Here is a 21,955-nt window from a genome sequence, read left to right as displayed (position 1 = left end):
GTTCTCCAACTCAAAAGACACCAGAGACAAAATTGTGGACCTCCACAAGGCTGGAAAGGGCTACGGTTCAATTGCGAAGCAACTTGGTGAAAATAGATCAACTGTTGGAGCAATTTTTAGAAAATGGAAGAGGCTAAAGACAACTGTCAGTCTCTCTAGGACTGGGGCTCCATGCAAGATCTCACCTTGTGGGGTATCACTGATGATAAGAAAGGTGAGGAATCAGCCCAGAACTACAAGGGAGGAGCTGGTCAATGACATGAAGAGAGCTGGGACCACAGTTTCAAAGGTCACTGTCAGTAGGACACTACGCCGTCATGGTTTCAAATCTTGAATTGCACGGAAGGTTCCCCTGCTCGAGTCATCACATGTCCAGGCCCGTCTGAAGTTTGCCAATGGCCATCTGGATGATCCAGAGGATGCATGGGAGAAAGTCATGTCGTCAGATGAGACTAAAGTAGAACTTTTTGGTCTAAACTTCATTTGCCGTGTTTGGAGGAAAAATAAGGATGAGTTGCATCCCAAGAACACCATCCCTACTGTGAAGCATGGGGGTGGTAACATCAAGCTTTGGGGTGCTTTTCTGCAAAGGGGACAGGACGACTGCGCTGTATTAAGGAGAGGATGAATGGGGCCATGTATTGTGAGATTTTGAACAACAACCTCTTTCCCTCAGTCAGAGCATTGAAGATGGGTCGTGGCTGGGTCTTCCAACATGACAATGACCCGAAGCACACAGCCAGGGTAACCAAGGAATGGCTCTGTAAGAGGCATATCAAGGTTCTGGAGTGGCCTAGCCAGTCTCCAGACCTAAATCCAATAGAAAATCTTTGGAGGGAGCTGAAACTCCAAGTTGCTCAGCGACAGCCCTGAAACCTGACAGATCGAGAGGAGATCTGTGTGGAGGAGTGGGCCAAAGTCCCTGTTGCAGCGTGTGCAAACCTGGTCAAGAACTACAGGAAACATTTGACCTCTGTAATTGCAAACAAAGGCTTCTGTACCAAATATTAACACTGATTTTCTCAGGTGTTCAAATACTTATGTGCAGCAGTGCAATATAAATACATTCTTTAAAAATCAGACAATGTGATTTCCTGAAATTTTTTTTTTAAATGTTGTCTCAAACAGTGGGAATGCACCTACAGTACAATGTGAATTTCAGACCCCTCCATGATTTCTAAGAGGGAGAACTTGCAAAATCGCAGGGTGTTCAAATACTTATGTTCCTCACTGTATATCAAACAGTTTGGCAAAATCCAAACTCCACTGTTTTACATCCTACCTACTTTTTCATAATTATATGTAATTATTAACTCTTGGCCAGAATAAATGATAATTTCCTAATCTTAAGGTACTTATTGTGAAACATTTGCTCCCTCAAGAACATTGATCTTTGAATGGTTTGTACTTTGCTTTTTCATGATATCTTTGCAGTCTCTTGAGAAGCTGGAGCTTCTCAAACAAAATTTACGCGGTCACCTTCCAGATGCTCTGAAGGTAAGAAAACACTGTCTATAAGATATAAGCAAGATAGACATAAAGAATAAAGCAAAATAATGGGAGGTTATACAAAGAGATAGAGAAAGTCTTGGAAAGATATAAAAAAGGAAAATAATTTTAGGACTGCTACCCAAAGGAAGGTCCTTATCTCTTTAATTCAACATTTTTACTTAGCAACCTTTGAAATGAACTCACCATTGTTGTCTTTGGCCTCCTTTTCTGCCTCTTTTCTATTTTGCATTGAAAAATTAAAAATGCTATTTGATTGTAAAGGACCCTGACAATAGCAATTTACCTGATGGGTAATTTGTTTGTTGTACCTCACAAGAGTTATACTTTTTTACCTTTAATACCCTTACCTTTAATACTATGAATGTAAAGTGTAGGTTTGGGATATATTATAAAAAAGGGATAAGGAATCAGGATGTGTTGACTGTTTTGCAAGCAGACAGAAAACAGTGGCAAAAAACCCTGAAATTACTGTGTGACATTATCCTTAGAGCTGAATGAATATTTTAAATACATTCAGAAGATATGAAAGTTAAAAATCCAATCTGACAGAAAACAGCACATGGTTATTAAAATCTATGCCTGTATCTAATACAATGAAACTATATTGTTAAAATGAAGAAAATTTATTTCTTTAAATCATATAATCCATAATGCAAAAGACAGATCCCTTTACCTTCAACTTAGGGTCAATTTCAGTTCAGTGAGGAAAAAGTTATCTTACGGTTTATCAGATGAAATCTCCTGGAAAAAATTAAATTTAAGATACAATTCATACAATACATTGCATTTAGTACAAGTTGATCCAGGGACCGGTTCGATTGCCATCTTGGAGTCAGGAAGGAATTTTTTCTCCCTTTGCGGCAAATTAGAGAGGCTTCAGATGGGGTTTTTTGCCTTCCTCTGGACCAACTAGCAGTCAGGCAGGTTATATAGGAATGCCCTGCTATGTTTATACACACAGGAAAATAAAAATCACTTCTAAACTTGCTTTGCATGGTATAAGATTAATAATATGCTCTGATACATAGTAACATAGTAAGTTAGGTTGAAAAAAGACGTACATCCATCATGTTCAACCATAATGCCTATATATAACCTGCCTAGCTGCTAGTTGATCCAGGGGAAGGCAAAACACCCCATCTCAAGCCTCTCTAATTTGCTGCAGAGGGGGAAAAATTCCTTCCTGACTCCAAGATGGCAATCGGACCAGTCCCTGGATCAACTTGTACTATGAGCTATCTCCCATAACCCTGTATTCCCTCACTTGCTAAGAAGCCATCCAGCCCCTTCTAAAAGCTATATAATGTATCAGCCAGCACAACTGATTCGGGTAGGGAATTCCACAACTTCACAGCTCTCACAGTAAAAAAAAACCTTTCCGAATATTTAAATGGAACCTCCCTTCTTCTAAACAGAGTGGGTGCCCTCGTGTCCATTGGAAGGACCTACTGGTAAATAAAGCATTAGAGAGGTTATTATATGATCCCCTTATATATTTATACATAGTTATCATGTCACCTCTTAAGTGCCTCATCTCCAGTGTAAACAGACCCAACTTGGCCAGTCTTTCTTTATAACTGAGAATTTCCTTACCCTTTACCAGCTTAGTTGCCCTTCTCTGGACCCTCTCTAATTCAATAATGTCCCGTTTGAGCACTGGAGACCAGAACTGAACAGCATATTCTAGATGAGGCCTTACCAGCGCTCTGTAAAGGGGAAGAATAATCCCCTCCTCCCGTGAATCTATACTCCTTTTAATACAGCTCAAAACCTTGTTTGCCCTTGCAGCTGCTGCCTGGCATTGCTTGCTACAGCCAAGTTTATTATCTACAAGGACTCCAAGGTCCTTCTCTATTATGGCTTTGCCTAGTGCAGTCCTATTAAGTGTATAAGTGGCTTGTATATTTTTACATCCCAGGTGCATGACCTTACATTTATCCACATTAAATCTCATCTGCCATTTAGCTGCCCAGATTGGCAGTTGGTCAAGATCCTGCTGCAAGGATGCCACATCCTGAATAGAATTGACTGGTCTGCAGAGTTTTGTGTCATCTGCAAACACTGATACATCGCTTATAATGAACACGTTAAACAAAAGTGGACCCAGTACAAAACCACTGAGAACAATACTCCAAGTAAAGAATGTACCATTAACAACCACCCTCTGTACCCAATCCTGTAGCCCTTTTCTATCCATGTGCGACTTCATTTAGACCAATAGACAGTTTAGAAAGCAGTCATTTGTGGGGAACGGTATCAAATGCTTTGGCAAAATCCAAATAGATTACATCCCCACTGTCCAGCTTCTTACTTACCTCATCATAAAAAGCAATTAAATTGGTCTGACATGACCTGTCCTTCATAAAGCCATGCTGATTACTGCTCATAATGGCATTCTCCCGTACAAGCCTCCCTTAACAAGCCTTCAAATAACTTGCCCACCATGGATGTCAAACTTACAGGTCTATAATTTCCAGGCTGAGATCTTACTCCCTTTTTAAATATAGGAATGACATTAGCCTTCTTACAATCACTAAGTACCATACCTGATGAAAGTCTGAGTCTAAGAATATCAGAAACAAAGGCCACTGTAAATCTGACCCTAGCTCTCTCAGTACCCGAGGGTGTATTCCATCTGGCCCAGGTGCCTTGTTCACATTTATCTTGTGTAACCCTTTAAGCACCATATCCTGTGTCAACCAATGCGTAGTTGAGCTGAGGCAACAGTGCAGCTATTGGGTGGGACTTGGCACTCTGGCTCCTCTACTGTATACACAGAAGGAAGGAACTGGTTAAGCACATCTGCCTTTTCTGTATCTGCTGTAACCATATTGTTACTATAACTCAATGGGGCCACACCCTCAACCTGCATCTTTTTACTATTAATATACTTAAAAAACTTTTTGGGGTTAGTTTTGGCCTCTGCTGCAATGCACTCCTCATTTTCTATCTTTGCCTTCCAGATTGCTGTTTTACAACACTTGTTATAGTGTTTATATTCATTAAATGCAGCTACTGTCCCCTCTGATTCTTAACACTTTCTGGTCCTCATTTATAATTATACTGAGGGCCTGCAAATGTTACATTTTGTATACCATCAAAGAAGGACAATAAATAGCTTGTAGGGAGGTGTACTCTCCAAGTCCTATTGGGGTAATGGCATTTACTAGACAAACTGCTAAAGAAACTTTGCCCTTCAAGCAGTATTAACTGAAATACAAATGAATATTTCAGATCAAAGGTGTATTGATTCTGCCAGTGTCTTTTAAGGCTACCACTCTTATCTTGAGTGTTTATATTGACACCCTGGCACAAAGTATAATGTAAGTATAATGTGCTTTTTTCTCTGATTTGTTCTATTTTGTACATATTTTCCAAAATATACAAAGATGTCAGTTGCCCATCAGTGCTAGGGATTCCATTTTAAAACCTATTGTGATGTATGTCTTTTACAACCTATTGTATAAGTTCTTGCACAAACTTAATTAAACTTACCTTCTGCTGCTACAAACGAAGCTAGGAACTATGGACATATCTTTCTTGTATAAACTTATTCTGACCAACATGGGCATAGAAACAGTTCAGCAACATCTCTTCTTACAGCCTAAATGTGCAATTACTATCTTGTATGTTTACTTCATTCAGGTAACCTTTTTTGTTAACATCCTGCATATACTAAACATCATTTATATTTGTACTTGATACATGCAAACTCAGATTCTTAACACTTCTACTTTTTCTTATTAATAGAATAAATTGAGAACAGTAATGATGTAATATCATTTTAAATTACAACAAATTCTGCTCTGTGTTTTTATCAGAAAACATAATGCCCCAATCTATGCCCTGAAGCGCTGCCCTTAAGGAGCTAAAATTTGCTTTTCTAAAATTCAGTGTCTTTGTTGCCCCAGTATAAATTTGTTTCCTGCACCAAACACCAAATGAAATAACATTATGGTCACTGTTATCCAGGGGTTTAACCACTTGCACATTTGCTATACATGATATAATGTTTACTTTAAACAGAGAATGTAACTTAATGGACTACTGGATAGAAAGAAATTGCTTGGCTTTTTTTTTTGCTTGAACAGGGCGTTGTCCTCACTTGATGGCAAAAGTACACAATACTTTTCTTATCTATATTTCATTTCTGTATTTATGACCTGGAAAATAAGCGATAACATATAAACAACAAAACGTAGTTTTATTACATAAAATAAACAATTAAATCAATGATTAAAATAAATTATTGCCTCAAGCTTTATTTGTGTGTAACAAGCAAGTCATACTCTGTTAAGAAAAAAACACCATAACAACAACCAATGCAGTCTCAAAAAGGAACCACACGCAATGCTGCACAACTTCAGCAGTTTGTGCAGTTCCTGTTTTTAATTTTTATAAATCTGCTTATAGCTTATGCCATCTTAAAAAGAAATACTGTACCATGCTTTGTCGAAGATGTGCATTGGTGTTGAGGAGTAATTTCTTAAATTTTAAGAATAAAATAAATAATTATGCATATTCTGGGCACAGTTTGTGATCAGGATTTCTAAATTAACATAGTGCATCGGTATGTGTAACAGAAATTGTCATACAGGGACTCTTTTGTCTCTTAAGCTCTATTTAACTTCAGTATGAGTGCTTTGAGACATCAAGTCTTCCTTGAATTTGCCTTGCAAAGTGTACCATCTGAACGCCAAAACAGAAGTAGTCAGTGACCTTGCTAAGGTCAAGAAAAAAAAAAGATGTTTACATTGATTTCTGGTCCTCATTTATAATTATACTGATGGCCTGCAAATGTTACATTTTGTATACCATCATGAAGGACAATAAATAGCTTTTAGGGAGGTGTACTCTCCAAGTTGTATTGGGGTAATGGCATTTACTAGACAAACTGCTAAAGAAACTTTGCCCTTCAAGCAGTATTAACTGAAATACAAATGAGTGTTTCAGATCAAAGGTGTATTCTGCCAGTGTCTTTTAAGGCCATCACTCTTATCTTGAGTGTTTATATTGACACCCTGGCACAAAGTATAATGTAAGTATAATGTGCTTTTTTCTCTGATTTGTTCTATTTTGTACATATTTTCCAAAATATACGAAGATGTCAGTTGCCCACTAGTGCCAGGTATTCCATTTTAAAACCTATTGTGATGTAGGTTGATGTCTTTTACAACCTATTGTATAAGTAATGCCGACATTTCTTAAGGACAATGGAAATTTCTTGCACAAACTTAATTAAACTTACCTTCTGCTGCTACGAACTAAGCTAGGAACTATGGACACATCTTTCTTGCATAAACGTATTCTGACCAACATGGGCATAGAAACAGTTCAGCAACATCTCTTCTTACAGTCTAAATGTACAATTACTATCTTGTATGTTTACTTCATTCAGGTAACCTTTGTTAACATCCTGCATATACCAAACAACCTTTATATTTGTACTTAATACATGCAAACTCAGACTCAAGCCTCACACCTACCCCCTATTGCTTTAACCCTCTATCCTCCAATGCACCTTAAACATGCTCAGTCTATTATCACTCCAGTTGTCTACCTTTTTTCTTCATTCTCAGGGCTAAAAACTAAATTACTACTTCCATTGCCCCTGACACTGTTATTATTATTATTAACATTTATTTATAAAGCGCCAACATATTCCGCAGCGCTGTACAATAGGTATGTATGTATGTATGTATGTATGTATCTTTATTTATAAAGCGCTACTTATGTACACAGCACTGTATTAAGATAACAGATAAATACAAAGTATTACAACAAAGACAAATAAATAAAAGATACAATTGCGATGAGTCAAAAACACAAGAGGATGGAGGTCCCTGCCCCGTAGAGCTTACAATCTATATGGGAGGGTAACTTACAGACACAAATAGGCAAATATAAGTGCTGTAGGTCACAGTGGGTGACACTACAATATAAGTGCTACTTACCAGATCAGGTGCTGGGTGAGTGCTCCAAAAGGTAGTCTTTAAGTTTAGTTTTAAAAAGACTGAGGGAGGATTCTCTCCGGAGGAAATCAGGGAGGGCATTCCAAATGTAAGGGGCAGCAAGGCAGAAAGGTTTAAGGCGGGAAATGGCAGTAGTAGTGGGGGGCGCAACCAAGCGGTTGCTCTGTGAGGAACGAAGGAGTCGGCCAGGAACGTACGGAGACACAAGGGAAGAGATGTAGTGAGGAGCAGAGGAATGGAGAGCTTTGAAGGTTAAGAGAAGGAGTTTGTAAGATATTCTTTTTTTAATAGGAAGCCATGATAAGGACTTTAGCAGGGGAAGGGCCTGAACTCACCTGGATGAGAGGAGGAGAATTCTGGCAGCAGTGTTTAATATAGACTGTAGGGGGGAAAGATGGGAGTTAGGGAGGCGGGTTAGTAGCAGGTTACAGTAGTCAAGACGGGATAGGATGAGAGCATGCATGAGCAGCCTACCTGTTGCAGTAGAAAAAAAGGGACGGAATTTGGCAATATTGAGTAAGAAAAAGTGACAGGTTTTGACAGTGGTGTTAATATGTTCAGAGAAGGAGAGACAGGAGTCAAAGATCACCCCCAAACAATGCACCGAATTGACAGGGTTGATGAGGGTGCCTTCAATACAGATAAAAAAGGGGGGGGGGGTAGGACCAGGCTTAGGCGGAAAGATCATTAGTTCAGTTTTTGTTAGGTTCAGTTTGAGGTGGCATTGGCTCATCCAACTGGAGATAGCTAGAAGGCAGTTAGAGATTTGAGTCTCAGTTTCAACTGTTAATGAGGGGGTCGAAAAGTAAATTTGGATATCATCAGCATACAGATGATATTTAAAGCCAAATGAACGGATAAGATCTCTCAAAGACAGAGTGTAAAGGGAGAACAACAACGGCTCAAGTACAGAGCCTTGGGGTACCCCCACATTAAGAGGAACTGGAGATGAGGTTTTGTTAGCATAGGAGACAGTGAATGAATGGTTAGAGAGGTAAGAAGAGATCCAGGATGCAGCCTGGGTTACATACATACATACATTGGACATACAGAGTAACATATACAGTAAAGCAATCAATAACCGATTCAAGAGGGAAAGAGAGTCCTGCCCAAAAGAGCTTACAATCTACAAGATTCAGATTGAACCTTTACTTCTTCCCTCTCCCTCCTTCTGCTCTCACGAACTGCTCTCATTTCTGAGATCTCTCACTCCTTCACCCCACACTACCAAACACAAGCCCAGAGCATTCAAATCCCATTCACATCTCCTCTCCCTTACACTTCTTCTTCTCCTGGCAGCAAGGGATATCTCTCCAAATCCAGGCCCCCCGACCCAAACTCTGCTCCTACACCTGCCCTACCCCCAATTCCTGCTCTCCTTCAAATTCTCACTCTGCACACCTCCAAAAGGGCAGTAAAACTGACAACCTCATCAACATCCCAATCATCCCAGCCACTCCTGCACCAATATCATGTGCCCTATGGAATGCACGCTCAGTTTGCAACAACCTAGTTGCTGTGCATGACCTCTTCATATCCAGAGGCTTCCAGTTTTTAGGCACCACTGAAACATGGATAATCCCCACTGACAAAGCTGCCCCCCGCAGCTCTGTCCTTTAGTGGCCTTCAGCTCATCCACACCCCCAGACCTGGCAATAGACATGGAGGTGGGGTCGGTATTTTACTGTCTGAGCATTGTTCATTCCAGCCCATTGCTCAAATACTGTCCCTCGCCTTCCACTCTTTTGTCCATGCAGTTAGGATGTACTCCCCATTTGCTTTACAGGTTGCAATGATCAACCATCCTCCAGGACCTGCTTCTAAATTTTTAGATGATTTTTCAGCCTGGCTCCAATCATTCCTCTCTTCTGACATCCCTGCTATAATTATGGGTGACTTCAGTATTCCCATTGACACCAAAAGGTCACTCACCTCCAAGCTCCTTAATCTTACCTCCTCCTATGGGCCTCAGAACCCACCCATCAGGATGGCCATACCCATGACCTCATCTTTTCTCACCTCTGCTCTCTAACTACCTTTTAAACTCTCCTTTCCCTCTCTCTGATCACCATCTCCTTACACTCACACTCTCTCTCTCTCGCACACCACTCTTCCTCCTCCAAATCCTACTGCCAGACAAAAGAACCTTCATCACATTAGTCTACAACACTTTTCATCAACTCTATGGCCTCTGCTCTCCTCTATCTCTTCATTCACTGACCCTGAACCTGCTGCATCTTTCTACAACCACACAATCACCACTGTCTTAGACAACTTTGCTCCCCTCTCCACGCACCACCCACATTGCACCAACAGACAACCCTGGCACACTAAGCACACAAAACAACTCCAAAGGCAGTCCCGCAGGCTTGAACGCTGCTGGAGAAAAGACAACTCCAGGACTAATTACGACCACTACAAAAATGCATTACATAACTACAGGGATGCTTTGTCCTATGTAAAGCAGTCCTACTTCGCCACTCTCATATCAACACAATCTCGCAACCCCAAACAATGCTTTCAACTCCCTTCTACATCCACCCACCCAATCTACTGCCACCTCCTTTATCACTCCTGAGGACTTTGCTAGCTATTTCATAGATAAAATGCAAAAAAATCTGCACTGAAATAAATCGGAACCCTAAGGACATCACACTATCAAACATTCACTCAGCTGCTACTTTTTTTGCATCCTTTCCCTTTTACCGAGGAGACTGTCTCCCTTCTCCTGTCTAAAGCTCACCTTACCACCTGCTCTCTTGATCCTATTACTTCTCATCTCATTCCTCCTCTTTCACCTATATTCACTCCAACTCTTACCTCTCTCTCTCTCTACTGGCATATTCCCAGCCTTCTCTGGATCCTACTCTCCCCTCTAACTAATGCCTGATCTCGCTATTCCCTTTCTCCTCAAAACTGCTTGAACAACATGTACATAACAAACTCTCACACTAACATCTAACTCCCTACTTGACTCATTTCAGTCTGGCTTCCCCCCTACCACCCACAGAAACTGCCCTTACTAAAGTAGCGAATGACTTACTCGCTTCCAAAGCAAAGGACCACTACTCTCTCTTAATCCTGCTTGACCTTTCTGCAGCTTTTGACACTGTCAATCATTCTCTCTTGCTCCATATTCTATCCTCACTGGGGATTCAAGATAAGGCTCTATCTTGGATCTCCTCCTATCTTTCCAACCATTCCTTCAGTGTCTTCCATTCGGCCTCCACCTCCACTCCTCAGCCTCTCTCAGTTGGGGTACCTCAAGGCTCTGTTCTTGGACACCTTCTATTTTAAATTACACCACTGGTCTGGGTCAACTAATCAGCTCCTTTGGATTTCACTATAATTTATATGCAGATGATACCCAAATCTACCTCTCTTCCCCAGACCTGCCCTCACTCCTAGCTCATGTTTTCAACTGTCTAACTGCAATTTCTGCATTCATGTCCTCTCGCCACCTAAAAATCAACATGGACAAAACTGAGCTCGTAATCTTCCCACCCTCCAACTCCTTTTCCCTGCCTGACATCACTGTCTGCGTGGAAAATATTAATATAACCCCAGTTCCACAAGCTTGCTGTCTAGTAGTCACATTTGACTCTGCTCTCTTTTTCACTACCCACATTCAAACACTCTCTAAATCCTGTCGGTTCCACCTCAAAAACAGTGCATGCATTCGACCTTTCTTCACTCATGAGACTGCCAAAATTCTCATCCACGCCCTTGTCATATCTCGCTTAGACTACTGCAACTCACTGCTCTGTGGGCTTCCCCTGTTTAAACTGACCCCAATCCATCATGAACAGTGCTGCCAGACTCATACACCTCTCCTCTCGCTCCACAAGTGCCGTCCCTCTCTGCCAATCATTGCACTGGCTACCTGTCATGTACAGGATTCAATTCAAGATTCTTGTACTCACCTTCAAAACACTCACTGGTGCCGCACAACTCTATTTATATCCACCCTAATCCCCAAGTACACCCCCAGACGTAACCTTTGCTCTACACATGAACTCCTTCTCTCCTCCTCACTCATCACCTCCTCTCACTCTCGCATCCTCACTCATCACCTCCTCTCACTCTCTTCTCATGTGCTGAACCCATCCTCTAGAACGCTCTTCCCTGTCCCATTAGGCACTGCCAGACTCTCCAAGCCTTTAAACAGTCTCTTAAAACTCACGTTTTCACTCAAGCCTATAACCTAAACCCCCCAAACATTCACTGACCACTGGTAGATTTCTATAAAGAGGCAAAAAAAATGACGTTTTTGTCCCTTTGAGTTAGTTTTTTTTTTGTAGTTTTAACTTTTTTATTGAGAATGACATATTAGGTAACAGTGTAATTGATGGTACATAATATTGTATATATTTGAATCAATAAAGTTGTACAATTGTCAATCAAGTGAAATTATTGTATATCATTCTTTCGGAGAGGAAAGGGTGGGGGGAGGGGAAGGATAGGGGGGGTTGGAGGGAAGGTATGCAAGTCAGGGTCTTGCTTTCTCAGAGTCCCGGCTTTCTGGGATGTAAAAAATAAAAGTAGAGATACATGGTGGAAATTGGAATTATAACTAATCAAACCAAAACTGAACAAAACTAGGTGGGGTGCCTCTGTTGAATTCACTCCGGGATCTGTGTTCTACCTACAGGTACACATTTTTGTTCCAGTTCTGACTTATCCAGATGTCCCTTGGGACTTTCAATGACATTTTTCCATCCATTTCCCTTTCCTCCACCCCTCCTTTTTTTTTTTGTTTGTTCCACTCTTTCTCCCTCCTCTGGAACCCAAGGGACCCATACTTTTGGAACCATTCTTGCCTATAGTTAAGAATGCTAACTAGTTTTTCATTAACAAATATCCAGTTAATCTTGTGCTAACCTGGTCCCATATATTTTAAGCTATTCATTTTCCTCTAGTGAGTGACCAAGGTCTTTTTCCCAGGCTTTTACGTATGGTAAGGTCGGTGGGAGGCTAGTCTCAGATAGGATATTATATAGTCTTGAAAGCACTCCTTTTGAGTATGGATATTTTGTGCATATGGTTTCTAGGTACATAGAAGTTGGTATGTTTGTATCTTTAAATTTAGATTTCAAGTAGTGTTGTACTTGCATAAATCTAAAGAGTTCTCCAGGGGGAGGAGAGTACAGTTGTTGGAATCTGTCAAACGGAGGGAGGTGGAGGGGGGAGAGATTTTGCCTTGATGCTAGTATTGTCACTTTGGAGACCCTGGGAGGCTTAGGGGCTGATTTACTAACCCACGAATCCGACCCCAATTGGAAAAGTTCCGACTTGAAAACGAACATTTTGCGACTTTTTCGTATGTTTTGCGATTTTTTCGGCGTCTTTACGAATTTTTCGTTACCGATACGATTTTTGCGTAAAAACGCGAGTTTTTCGTAGCCTTTACGAAAGTTGCGTAAAATCTTGCGATTTTTCCGTAGCGTTAAAACTTACGCGAAAAGTTGCGCCTTTTTCGTAGCGTTAAAACTTAAAAGGTGCGAAGTTTCGCGTAAGTTTTAACGCTACGAAAAAAGTGCAACTTTTTGCGCAAGTTTTAACGCTACGAAAAATCGCAAGATTTTACGCAACTTTCGTAATGGCTACGAAAAACTCGCGTTTTTACGCAAAAATCGTATTGGTAACGAAAAATTCATAAAGACGCCGAAAAAATCGCAAAACATACGAAAAAATCGCAAAATAACGATCTTTACGAAAAAAACGCAATCGGACTCATTTCGACCCGTTCGTGGGTTAGTAAATCAGCCCCTTAGTGTTCCATATGAATTTCATGACCTGTTGCTTGCAGTAAGATAATCATTTTAACTGCATGGATTCGCACAATCCAGGAAATATCCTGTTTTGTCCATGTGTTTAAAGCAGCTGTTACATTTTTCCATATGGAGGGATAATTGGTTTTATAAAGGTCTTGTATTTGTGGGGTTATTTTAACTCCTAGGTATTTTAGATATGCCACTGGAAATCAAAATTCAGTTTAAGGAGCTTGATTTGTGGGCGGGGTGGGGGGTGGGAGATTAATATACATTGCATCAGTTTTAGCGTAGTTTATCTTAAGTCATGATAGTTCTGCAAAATTGTTAAATATGTTGTTCAGGTTGGGTAGGGTGGTCAATGGTCTAGTTATTAATAGTAGAATATTGTCCACCAAGGGGCATAGTTTGTGATGGACTGAATCCATACTTAATATTGGTGCTGTCAATGGTTCAAGGGCTAATATGAACAAGATGGGGGATAATGGGCAGCCGTGTCTCATGCCTCCTGATAGTGGGAAGGAGTCTGTGAAATATGGGTCCCATCTAATGTAAGCCTGGGGTTGGTTATATAATGCTTTGATTACGTGCTGGAATTTCTGTTTGAACCCCCATTTATCTAATATGTAATGCAAGTATGTCCATGAGACTGAATCAAAGGCTTTGCTTAGGTCAATGGATAATAGTAGCCCAGGTATAGCCTTGGATTGAATGGTGTAATGGTCTAATGGTGTATAAAGGTTACAGCCCTTCACAAATTATCTGATGCCTGGCGTTTGGGGACAAAACCCACTTGGTCCCTATCAATTATGGTGGGTAGGAAGTTATTTAGCCAGTTGGCTAGGATTATAGATAAGATTTTTACATCTATGTTCATAATTGAAATTGGTCTATAATTGGCGCAATTTAATGGATCTGTGTCTGGTTTTTGTATTGGAGTGACCTGAGCTAAAAGTGAGTCTTCCCCCCAGAAACCTCCATCCATAATTTGATTTAATGCTTTTGTTAAGTAAGGTATCAATATTTTAGCATATTTTTTATAATATAAGGCCGTGAAGCCTGGGCCTGGTGCTTTTGATATTTGATTTAGTTGCTTTATCGCCCTCTGGACTTTCTCCTGGGTTATTATGTTTTCCATTAGGTTAGCATGGGATTCCGTCAGGTGCAGAAGCCATGCTGATTCTAAAAAACCATCTGCTTTTTCCCTGGGAAATGATGTGCATGAGGAAAATAGAGATTTGTAAAATTTGCTAAATTCTTCTATAAATTTGCCTGGATTTCCTGAGATCTCTCCTTGGGAGTTTCTAATTTTATATAGGGCTGTGTTTCGGGTTGGGTTTTTTTTCAATTGGTTAGCTAGTAATGTGGTGGGATTGTTTGCTGATTTGATTGTTTAATCTCGTGGGAGATAACACTTATAATTTGACCCCGTAGTACTGCTTTATGTGCCTTCCATAGACTAACATTAGAGTTGACACTATTTTCATTTTCTTTAAAATATTGTTCTAGGTGATTTTGTATTGCTTATTGGGTCTGTGGAATTTTTAGAAATGTATCGTCGCGTCTCCATTTTCTGGTTGAGGGTGTGTAGTAAACATCTCTTAAGGTCTGGGAGTGGTCCGACCACGTGATTGTATGTATTTTTGATGACATGACATTTAGCAAGAGAGCTTGTTGTACCCAAATGTGATCAATACGTGAGTATGTTGAATGTGGGTTGGAATAAAAGTTATAGGGGCCGATTCACTAAAGGTCGATAACGCTTATCGCATGTTTTTTCGTGTTAAAAAGCATGCAATAAATAAGAACTGATTCATCAAAGTAATTTCGCATGCGTTAATCCGCATATCGCATGCGCAAAAAAAGGCTTCAGCGCTAAGCCTTATTTCTAACGCATTGCGTTAATTAGTGAATAGAAATAGTACTACGCATGATTCACAAAAGCATATGAAGCATTAAACGCACAAAATATCTAATTAATCTGTGCGAATATTAACACCTACTTGAGGCGGTACTTAAAGGACAAAGCAAAGCAAAATATAATTTTTTGCCTAATAAAAGAAAACAAAATTCTAAGCAGCTTTGCAATATACATTTATTACAAATTTGTAATGATTTTTGAGTTATTTGTATATATAATTGCTATTAGAAGCAGTGTTTGCCTGTCCTTTTCTATTCTCTGCCCTGGTGGCTCTGAAACAATGTAACACAAGGCAGCAGATTTTACAGACCTGTCCTGCTGGAGGAGCCTGGCACTTGCAACATTGTTTAAAATGAAACAACCAGGAGTTCAGCAAATGCTGCTTTCAATAGCAATTACATTTACAAATAACTTTTAAAGCGCTACAAATCTTTAATTAGTTCATATTGGAAAATTGCTTAGAATTATGTTTTCTTTTATTATGCAAAAAATTATTTTTGGGGTTGACATGCCGTTTAAAGAAAATTGCGGTTCCCGAGCTTTTGGCAACACAACATGGAGTTTGCAGTTGAATTTTTTTCAAGTATGTGTTGGCCCTAGAGTGATGCATCCTCCAGTTTTCAGGGGAATCGTAATTTTCAGAACAGTAGTTTTCAGAAAGTAATGGTTACGTGCGTAATATTGTGTGCTAAATATTGCACGCAATTAAATATATTGCGCGCGACAGGAAATAACGCGCACGGCGGGAAATAACTAAAGAAAATCACTCATCGCAAGTTAAATAACGCAAAGAACATCGCATCTTAATTATGACGCCTGTCCTTTTAGTGAATCGAGCGTTAAGTTGCAAAAAATAAGAAGCGCTAAAATTTTTACAGCATGCTATAAATAGCGCTCGTTTTATCAACCTTTAGTGAATTGGCCCCATAGTCTTTTTTCCTTGGGTTCGTTTCTCTCCAGGCATCTATAAGCTTCATAGAGGTTCAATTTTTCTTTATGGATAAATCTTTGTGTGTGGATGGGTTATTTTGTTGGGGGGATTCTGATTAATTATTGGGGTGTTATTTAGAGGCGGATGGGTTATACCTGTCCATTGTTGGATCCAGGCTTAGATTTGAGTCCCCTGCCATAAGGAGAATGCCTTCTTTATGTTTATGGACTATGTGGAGTAGATCTATAAGGAACTGTACCTGTTCCGTATTTGGGCTATAGTAATTTTTTGGTCCTGGAGATCCCCTATCAGGATCAGGTATCTCCCCTCCTGATCCTTAATCTCACTCCAGATTGTTAGTGGGAGGCCCATTCTTACACATACTGATACCCCTTTTGGTTTTTTTTGGACCATTTGCAGTATAAAAAGTGGGGAAGAAAGAGAAATTTAGGGGTAAATGTAGCTGAAAAATGCGTTTCCTGTAGCAAAAGGATGTCCACTCTGGTTGAGTGGTAATATCTAAAAGCTTTGGTATTGAAGCCTTGTACATTATTATTTCAGTTGAGATGTCATTGGTAATTACTAGAAAAGGCTGTGGTGTTATATAATCCATTACCATGTAGGAATCATGGTTGAAGGATAGTTTGGGTTTTCCCTTTTTTTTTTTTTTTTTGGTTTTAACTTTTTTATTGAGCATGATAGTTGCATAACAGCGTTATCAATGTGGTATATAGTTGCATGTAGTTACATCAACAAACTGTTAATTTATCAACCACATATAGTTGTTTCATTCTTTGAGGGAAGGGAACCACATTTTCCCTAAGTTTTCTTTAGGGAGGATGGTGGTTAGTGATGAGCGAATCTGTCCGTTTCGCGAAATGCCGAAAATGTCGCGTGTCAAAAAAATTGCCGGCACAACACTAATGGTGGTGTGTATACACAATATTACCTTTATCCAACTCAGGTTCTGTTGATTGTTACAACTGAATGATAACATAGCTATTCGACCTAAGGTACCCAGATCCCGGATCTTTGAGGGCTGAGCATTTCGGAAGCAGAGGACACCCAACATAAAAACAGAAAGTTTTAACACATTTCCGGCCCAAGTGGCCAACTCTCAAATTAAGCTATAAACTTTTTACTGTGACTTTCGGTAAGTCAAAAGATGTGCAGCTTTTTTGGGCGCAGCCATGCTAACACACCAGTGCTTTCGTATGCATATTATTTGTCTATGTGGGCTTGAAGTTTCCCATCAATTATAATGCAATGTTCAGTTCAGTTCAGTTTAAAGAGAGTTTTCTTAAGAATCCAGAGTGGATTTCCCCCTTTCCTGTGGAGTACGTTGAGTTTTGGCCCAGATTGGGGATAGAGTAACTGAATGAGTAGGGCTCTGTGAAGCCGACAGTGACTGTGTTGCTGGTTCTGCAAGGCAGAGGCATTGCAGGACCTCCATGGTGTCTTCTACGGTAGGGAATATTGCTTGCCATTATGAGAAAAGTTGAGGTGTAATATAAATGACCATCTATATTTTATGTTGTGGGTCTGGGCAATAGTGAGTGCCGGTTTAAACGTATGTCTCCTTTGGATGGTCTGCGGAGCCAAGTCTGTGAAGATTTGGATAGGGTGGCCTTCGTGTTGTAGAGGGGGGGCGTTTCTCTGGCTGCTTTCATAATCACTTCTTTTGTTTGGAAGTAGTGAAACTTGCCGATGATGTTGTGTGGTTGGTTTGGTTGCGCTGATTTACCCAGCCATCTATGAACTCTGTTCAATTCTAATTTAGCAGGAGGTAGATGCGGAGCCAAGGTAGATAGTAATGTTCTAATATCCGTCTCCAGGTTTTTGTAGGTCTCGGAAAGGCCCCTTATGCAAATGTTTTCTCTTCTTGAGCAGTTTTCCTGGTCCTCTAGTTTTTCTTGTAGATCTGTTATTTGTCTTTTCATAGTATTTACAGTATATCCAGGTCGTGACCATCCAGGACTGTAATTGCGTCATCCATTTTTTGTTCAAGGAGATCTGTATGTTGTCCCAGTTCCCTTATTTCTTTGGTTAATGTTTTGGTTATTTTTTGCAGAGGTTGCCTCTAGCTCAGTATGTAACAAATGCTTAAAACGTGATAGCAGGTCAGATTCTTTTAGAAAATGTTGAGAATCTGTTTGTGATATTGTTTCTGGATCTTGTTGGTGAGAGGGATTATCGGTATCTGAGTCTGATTGTTGTGGAGGAGTAGTTTCCCTTGTTTTTTGCAGGTACGCCAGGTGTTTTCCTGAGGTTGTCTGCTTAGGTGTGGGAGCCTGTGGGCCCCGTGCTTTGCCTCACTTCCCCATCCTTTATAATGGTTGGTTTGAGCAGGAGATAATGCTCTATTCTTGCTCATCAGGCTTCAGTTACTGTTACTGTTAGTGGATCTCGTCTCCTGCCTCTTTTTTTATCAGCTGTAGGATCTGGCCATTGATAAAGTAAGTTTGCTTAGAAAATGAGTTAGGCCTTTTTTCCCCCCCCCCGTTTTTTTTGTTGTTTTAGCTTCCCCTTCTGCCGTCCATGCTGGTTTGGGGGTATACGCCCTGTGTAGTTTACATAGTTACTGTACATAGGGTTGAAAAAAAACCATCAAGTTCAACGCTTCCAAGTAAACCCAGCACACACAACCTATACTTACCAATCTATACACTCACATACATAAACTATATATACAACTACTAATACTAACTGTAGATATTAGTATCACAATAGCCTTGGATACTATGCTTGTTCAAGAACTCATCCACAACCTCACTGCCCTCACCGTGAAAAACCACCTACGCTGCTTCAAATGGAAGCTCAGTTCCTCTAATCTAAAGGGGTGGCCTTTGGTGCGTTGATCATTTTTATGGGAAAAAATAACACCCCCTATCTGCCTATAATCCTCTCTAACGTACTTGTACAGAGTAATCATGTCCCCTCGGAAGCGCCTCTTTTCCGGAGAAAACAACCCCAACCATGACAGTCTAACTTCATAGCTTAAATCTTCTTCCATCCCTTTTACCAGTTTAGTTGCACATCTCTGCACTCTCTCCAGATCATTAATATCCTTCTGAAGGACTGGAGCCCAAAACTGCACCGCGTACTCAAGGTGAGGCTTTACCAGGGACCTATAAAGAGGCAAAATTATGTTTTCATCTCTTGAGTCAATGCCCTTTTTTATACAAGACAGCACTTTATTTGCTTTAGTAGCCACAGAATGACACTGTCAGGTGCAACCACAGGTGAGTGGCTGGCAGGTAGGAGCCTATGTGCTGATAACCCAGAACTCCCTTAAAAGGCCTGACAGCCAAGTTAGAAGAACAAAGGAGTTTTAATGAATATAAACAGAATGGAAATAAAAGTAAAGTACAGGCCTGTAATAAATACAGAGTCCGGTAACAGGTGAATCCAAAGGCAGGCAGGGGTCAGTCCAGGCAGTGTTCTAGCAAGTCCATTAATCAGGCAAGGGTCGATTCAGGCAGAGTTCTAGCAAGATCCGTAGTCAGGCAGGGGTCAGTCCAGGCAGAGTTCAAGCAATCCAGAAAGTCAGGCAGAAGTCAATATCGCAAAATCAAACAGGAACAAGGCAGGGAACATAGGAATCAGGAATCGGAGGTGGCAAGACCAGGCTCAGCGGGAACGATGATCGAGCAACTGGGTGTTGCCCGAAGAGGGTTTATATAGGTGGGTAATTAGAAAAGCAGCCACACATGTGATAAACAATGTATGTTGCGACATAAGCAAAACTGGTAGAAATGCATAAGGCACATAAGGGCGACTGATCCCAAGGAGCTCATGGAGCCTCCTGTGGCTCACTAAGAAAGTGCACTTGCAGTCCAGCACCAAGTCCAGGGTTCGAATCCCTATAGTTCCTGACATTACCCCCCCTTCAAAGATCGTCCTCCGGGCGATCTCCCAGTCGGACAACAACATTTTAAACAAAAAACATTTATGCATAAGAATCAAGTCATTAAAGATGCTGCAGGGACTGGTTATGCAAGCGAGTATACTGCAAGGCTCGAAACCATCAGCCGAGAGTGAACCATTAGAGATAGGATCATCAGCAGGGAAAGAATTGCTAGGGTCTGGAGCCAGAACAAGAGGGTCGTCAGGATCGGAAGCCGGAGCCAGAGGGTCGTCAGGATCGGAAGCCGGAGCCAGAGGGTCGTCAGGATCGGAAGCCGGAGCCAGAGGGTCGTCAGAATCGGAAGGCGGAGCCAGAGGGTCGTCAGAATCGGAAGCCGGAGCCAGAGGGTCGTCAGGATCGGAAGCCGGAGCCAGAGGGTCGTCAGGATCGGAAGCCGGAGCCAGAGGGTCGTCAGGATCGGAAGCCGGAGCCAGAGGGTCGTCAGGATCGGAAGCCGGAGCCAGGACAGGAGTGCCGCCAGAGTCAGGAGCGAAAGCCAGGACAGGAGTGCCGCCAGAGTCAGGAGCCAAAGCCAGGACAGGAGGACCGCCAGAGTCAGGAGCCAGGACAGGAGTGCCGCCAGAGTCAGGAGCCAAAGCCAGGACAGGAGTGCCGCCAGAGTCAGGAGCCAAAGCCAGGACAGGAGGACCGCCAGAGTCAGGAGCCAAAGCCAGGACAGGAGGACCGCCAGAGTCAGGAGCCAGGACAGGAGTGCCGCCAGAGTCAGGAACAGATGCCAGAAAGTCACTAGGATCATTAACACAAGGTAGGCCACAAGGATCAGGATTTAGAACAGTGGAGTTGCCAGAATCAGGAGCCACAGCGGATGAGACGCCAGGGTCAGGAGCCACAGCGGATGAGACGCCACACAAAACACCCATTACAGGTGGAGGACCAACATAGACACCCATTACAGGTGGAGCACCATCATACATACCCACTGCAGGTGGTAGGGAGATGCCCAGGGAAGCAACAAGACCACCACTCACTGCAATTGGACTGGCAGAGTCTGCGACAACAGAACTACCAGACCTAGTAGCAGGGAAGGTAGGCCCGGAAGCAATTTTGTCCTCAGAGGCTGGTGGTAGAAGCATTGGCACAGAAGCAAGAGCAGGCACAACCGCTGGCACGGGAGCTATCACAGGCAGGACCGCTGGCACGGAGGCAGGAACTGATGGCTGGAGAACTGGCACGGAGGCAGGAACTGATGGCTGGAGAACTGGCATGGAGGCAGGAACTGATGGCTGGAGAACTGGCACAGAGGCAGGAACTGATGGCTGGAGAACTGGCACAGAGGCAGGAACTGATGGCTGGAGAACTGGCACAGAGGCAGGAATTGATGCAGACATGACTGCTGGCACAGAAGGAGGCAGCCGTCGGGGTGCAGGCACAGAAGGAGGCAGCCGTGCGGGTACAGGAACCGGTAGGCTAATAGCAGGTGCTAGAGCAGGCAGCAGCAGCTTTCGGGGAGCCGGCACAGGAGCAGACAGCTTTAGGGGAGCCGGCACAGGAGCAGACAGCTTTCGGGGAGCCGGCACAGGAGCGGAGGGTTGCAGTTCAGGCACAGAAGCTGAGGGTTGCAGTTCAGGCACAGAAGCTGAGGGTTGCAGTTCAGGCACAGAAGCTGAGGGTTGCAGTTCAGGCACAGAAGCTGAAGCAGGACAAGGCCGCTGTCTGGGTGCTGGAACTGGACAAGGCCACTGTTGCTGGGGCACTGGCACAGAGGCTGGAGCAGGTGACTGAAGCACTGGCACAGGAGCCGATGAAGGTTCAGAGCTGGACTGCCCGAGGACTGGTAGGGGTCCAATACGTGGGAAAGCTGGCAAAGGACCAAGCCACCTGAGAGTAGGTACCAGAAAAATAGGCAGATGAGCAGGAACTGGATCAGGTGACTGATCTGTGGGTACAGATATATAAGGCTGAACTGCAGGTACAGTGGAC

The 21,955-nt window shown here is 42.0% G+C and overlaps 1 protein-coding gene across 1 annotated transcript in view; it reads left to right on the top strand.

Annotated features, from left to right (window-relative positions):
• Nucleotides 1-1,373: 1,373 nt before the first annotated feature.
• The window catches only part of glyatl2 (glycine-N-acyltransferase like 2), a 41,221-nt gene continuing 20,639 nt past the window's right edge, over nt 1,374-21,955 (top strand). The window contains exon 1 of the mRNA XM_002941373.3: nt 1,374-1,497. Within this exon, the coding sequence (XP_002941419.1) occupies nt 1,420-1,497 (78 nt within the window). The 5' untranslated portion in view covers nt 1,374-1,419. The remainder of the gene's footprint in view (nt 1,498-21,955) is intronic.

This window comes from Xenopus tropicalis, chromosome 7 (assembly GCF_000004195.4).
Source record: "Xenopus tropicalis strain Nigerian chromosome 7, UCB_Xtro_10.0, whole genome shotgun sequence".
In the NCBI taxonomy this organism is placed as follows: Eukaryota; Metazoa; Chordata; class Amphibia; order Anura; family Pipidae; genus Xenopus; species Xenopus tropicalis.
This window is presented reverse-complemented; position numbering and strand designations above follow the sequence as displayed.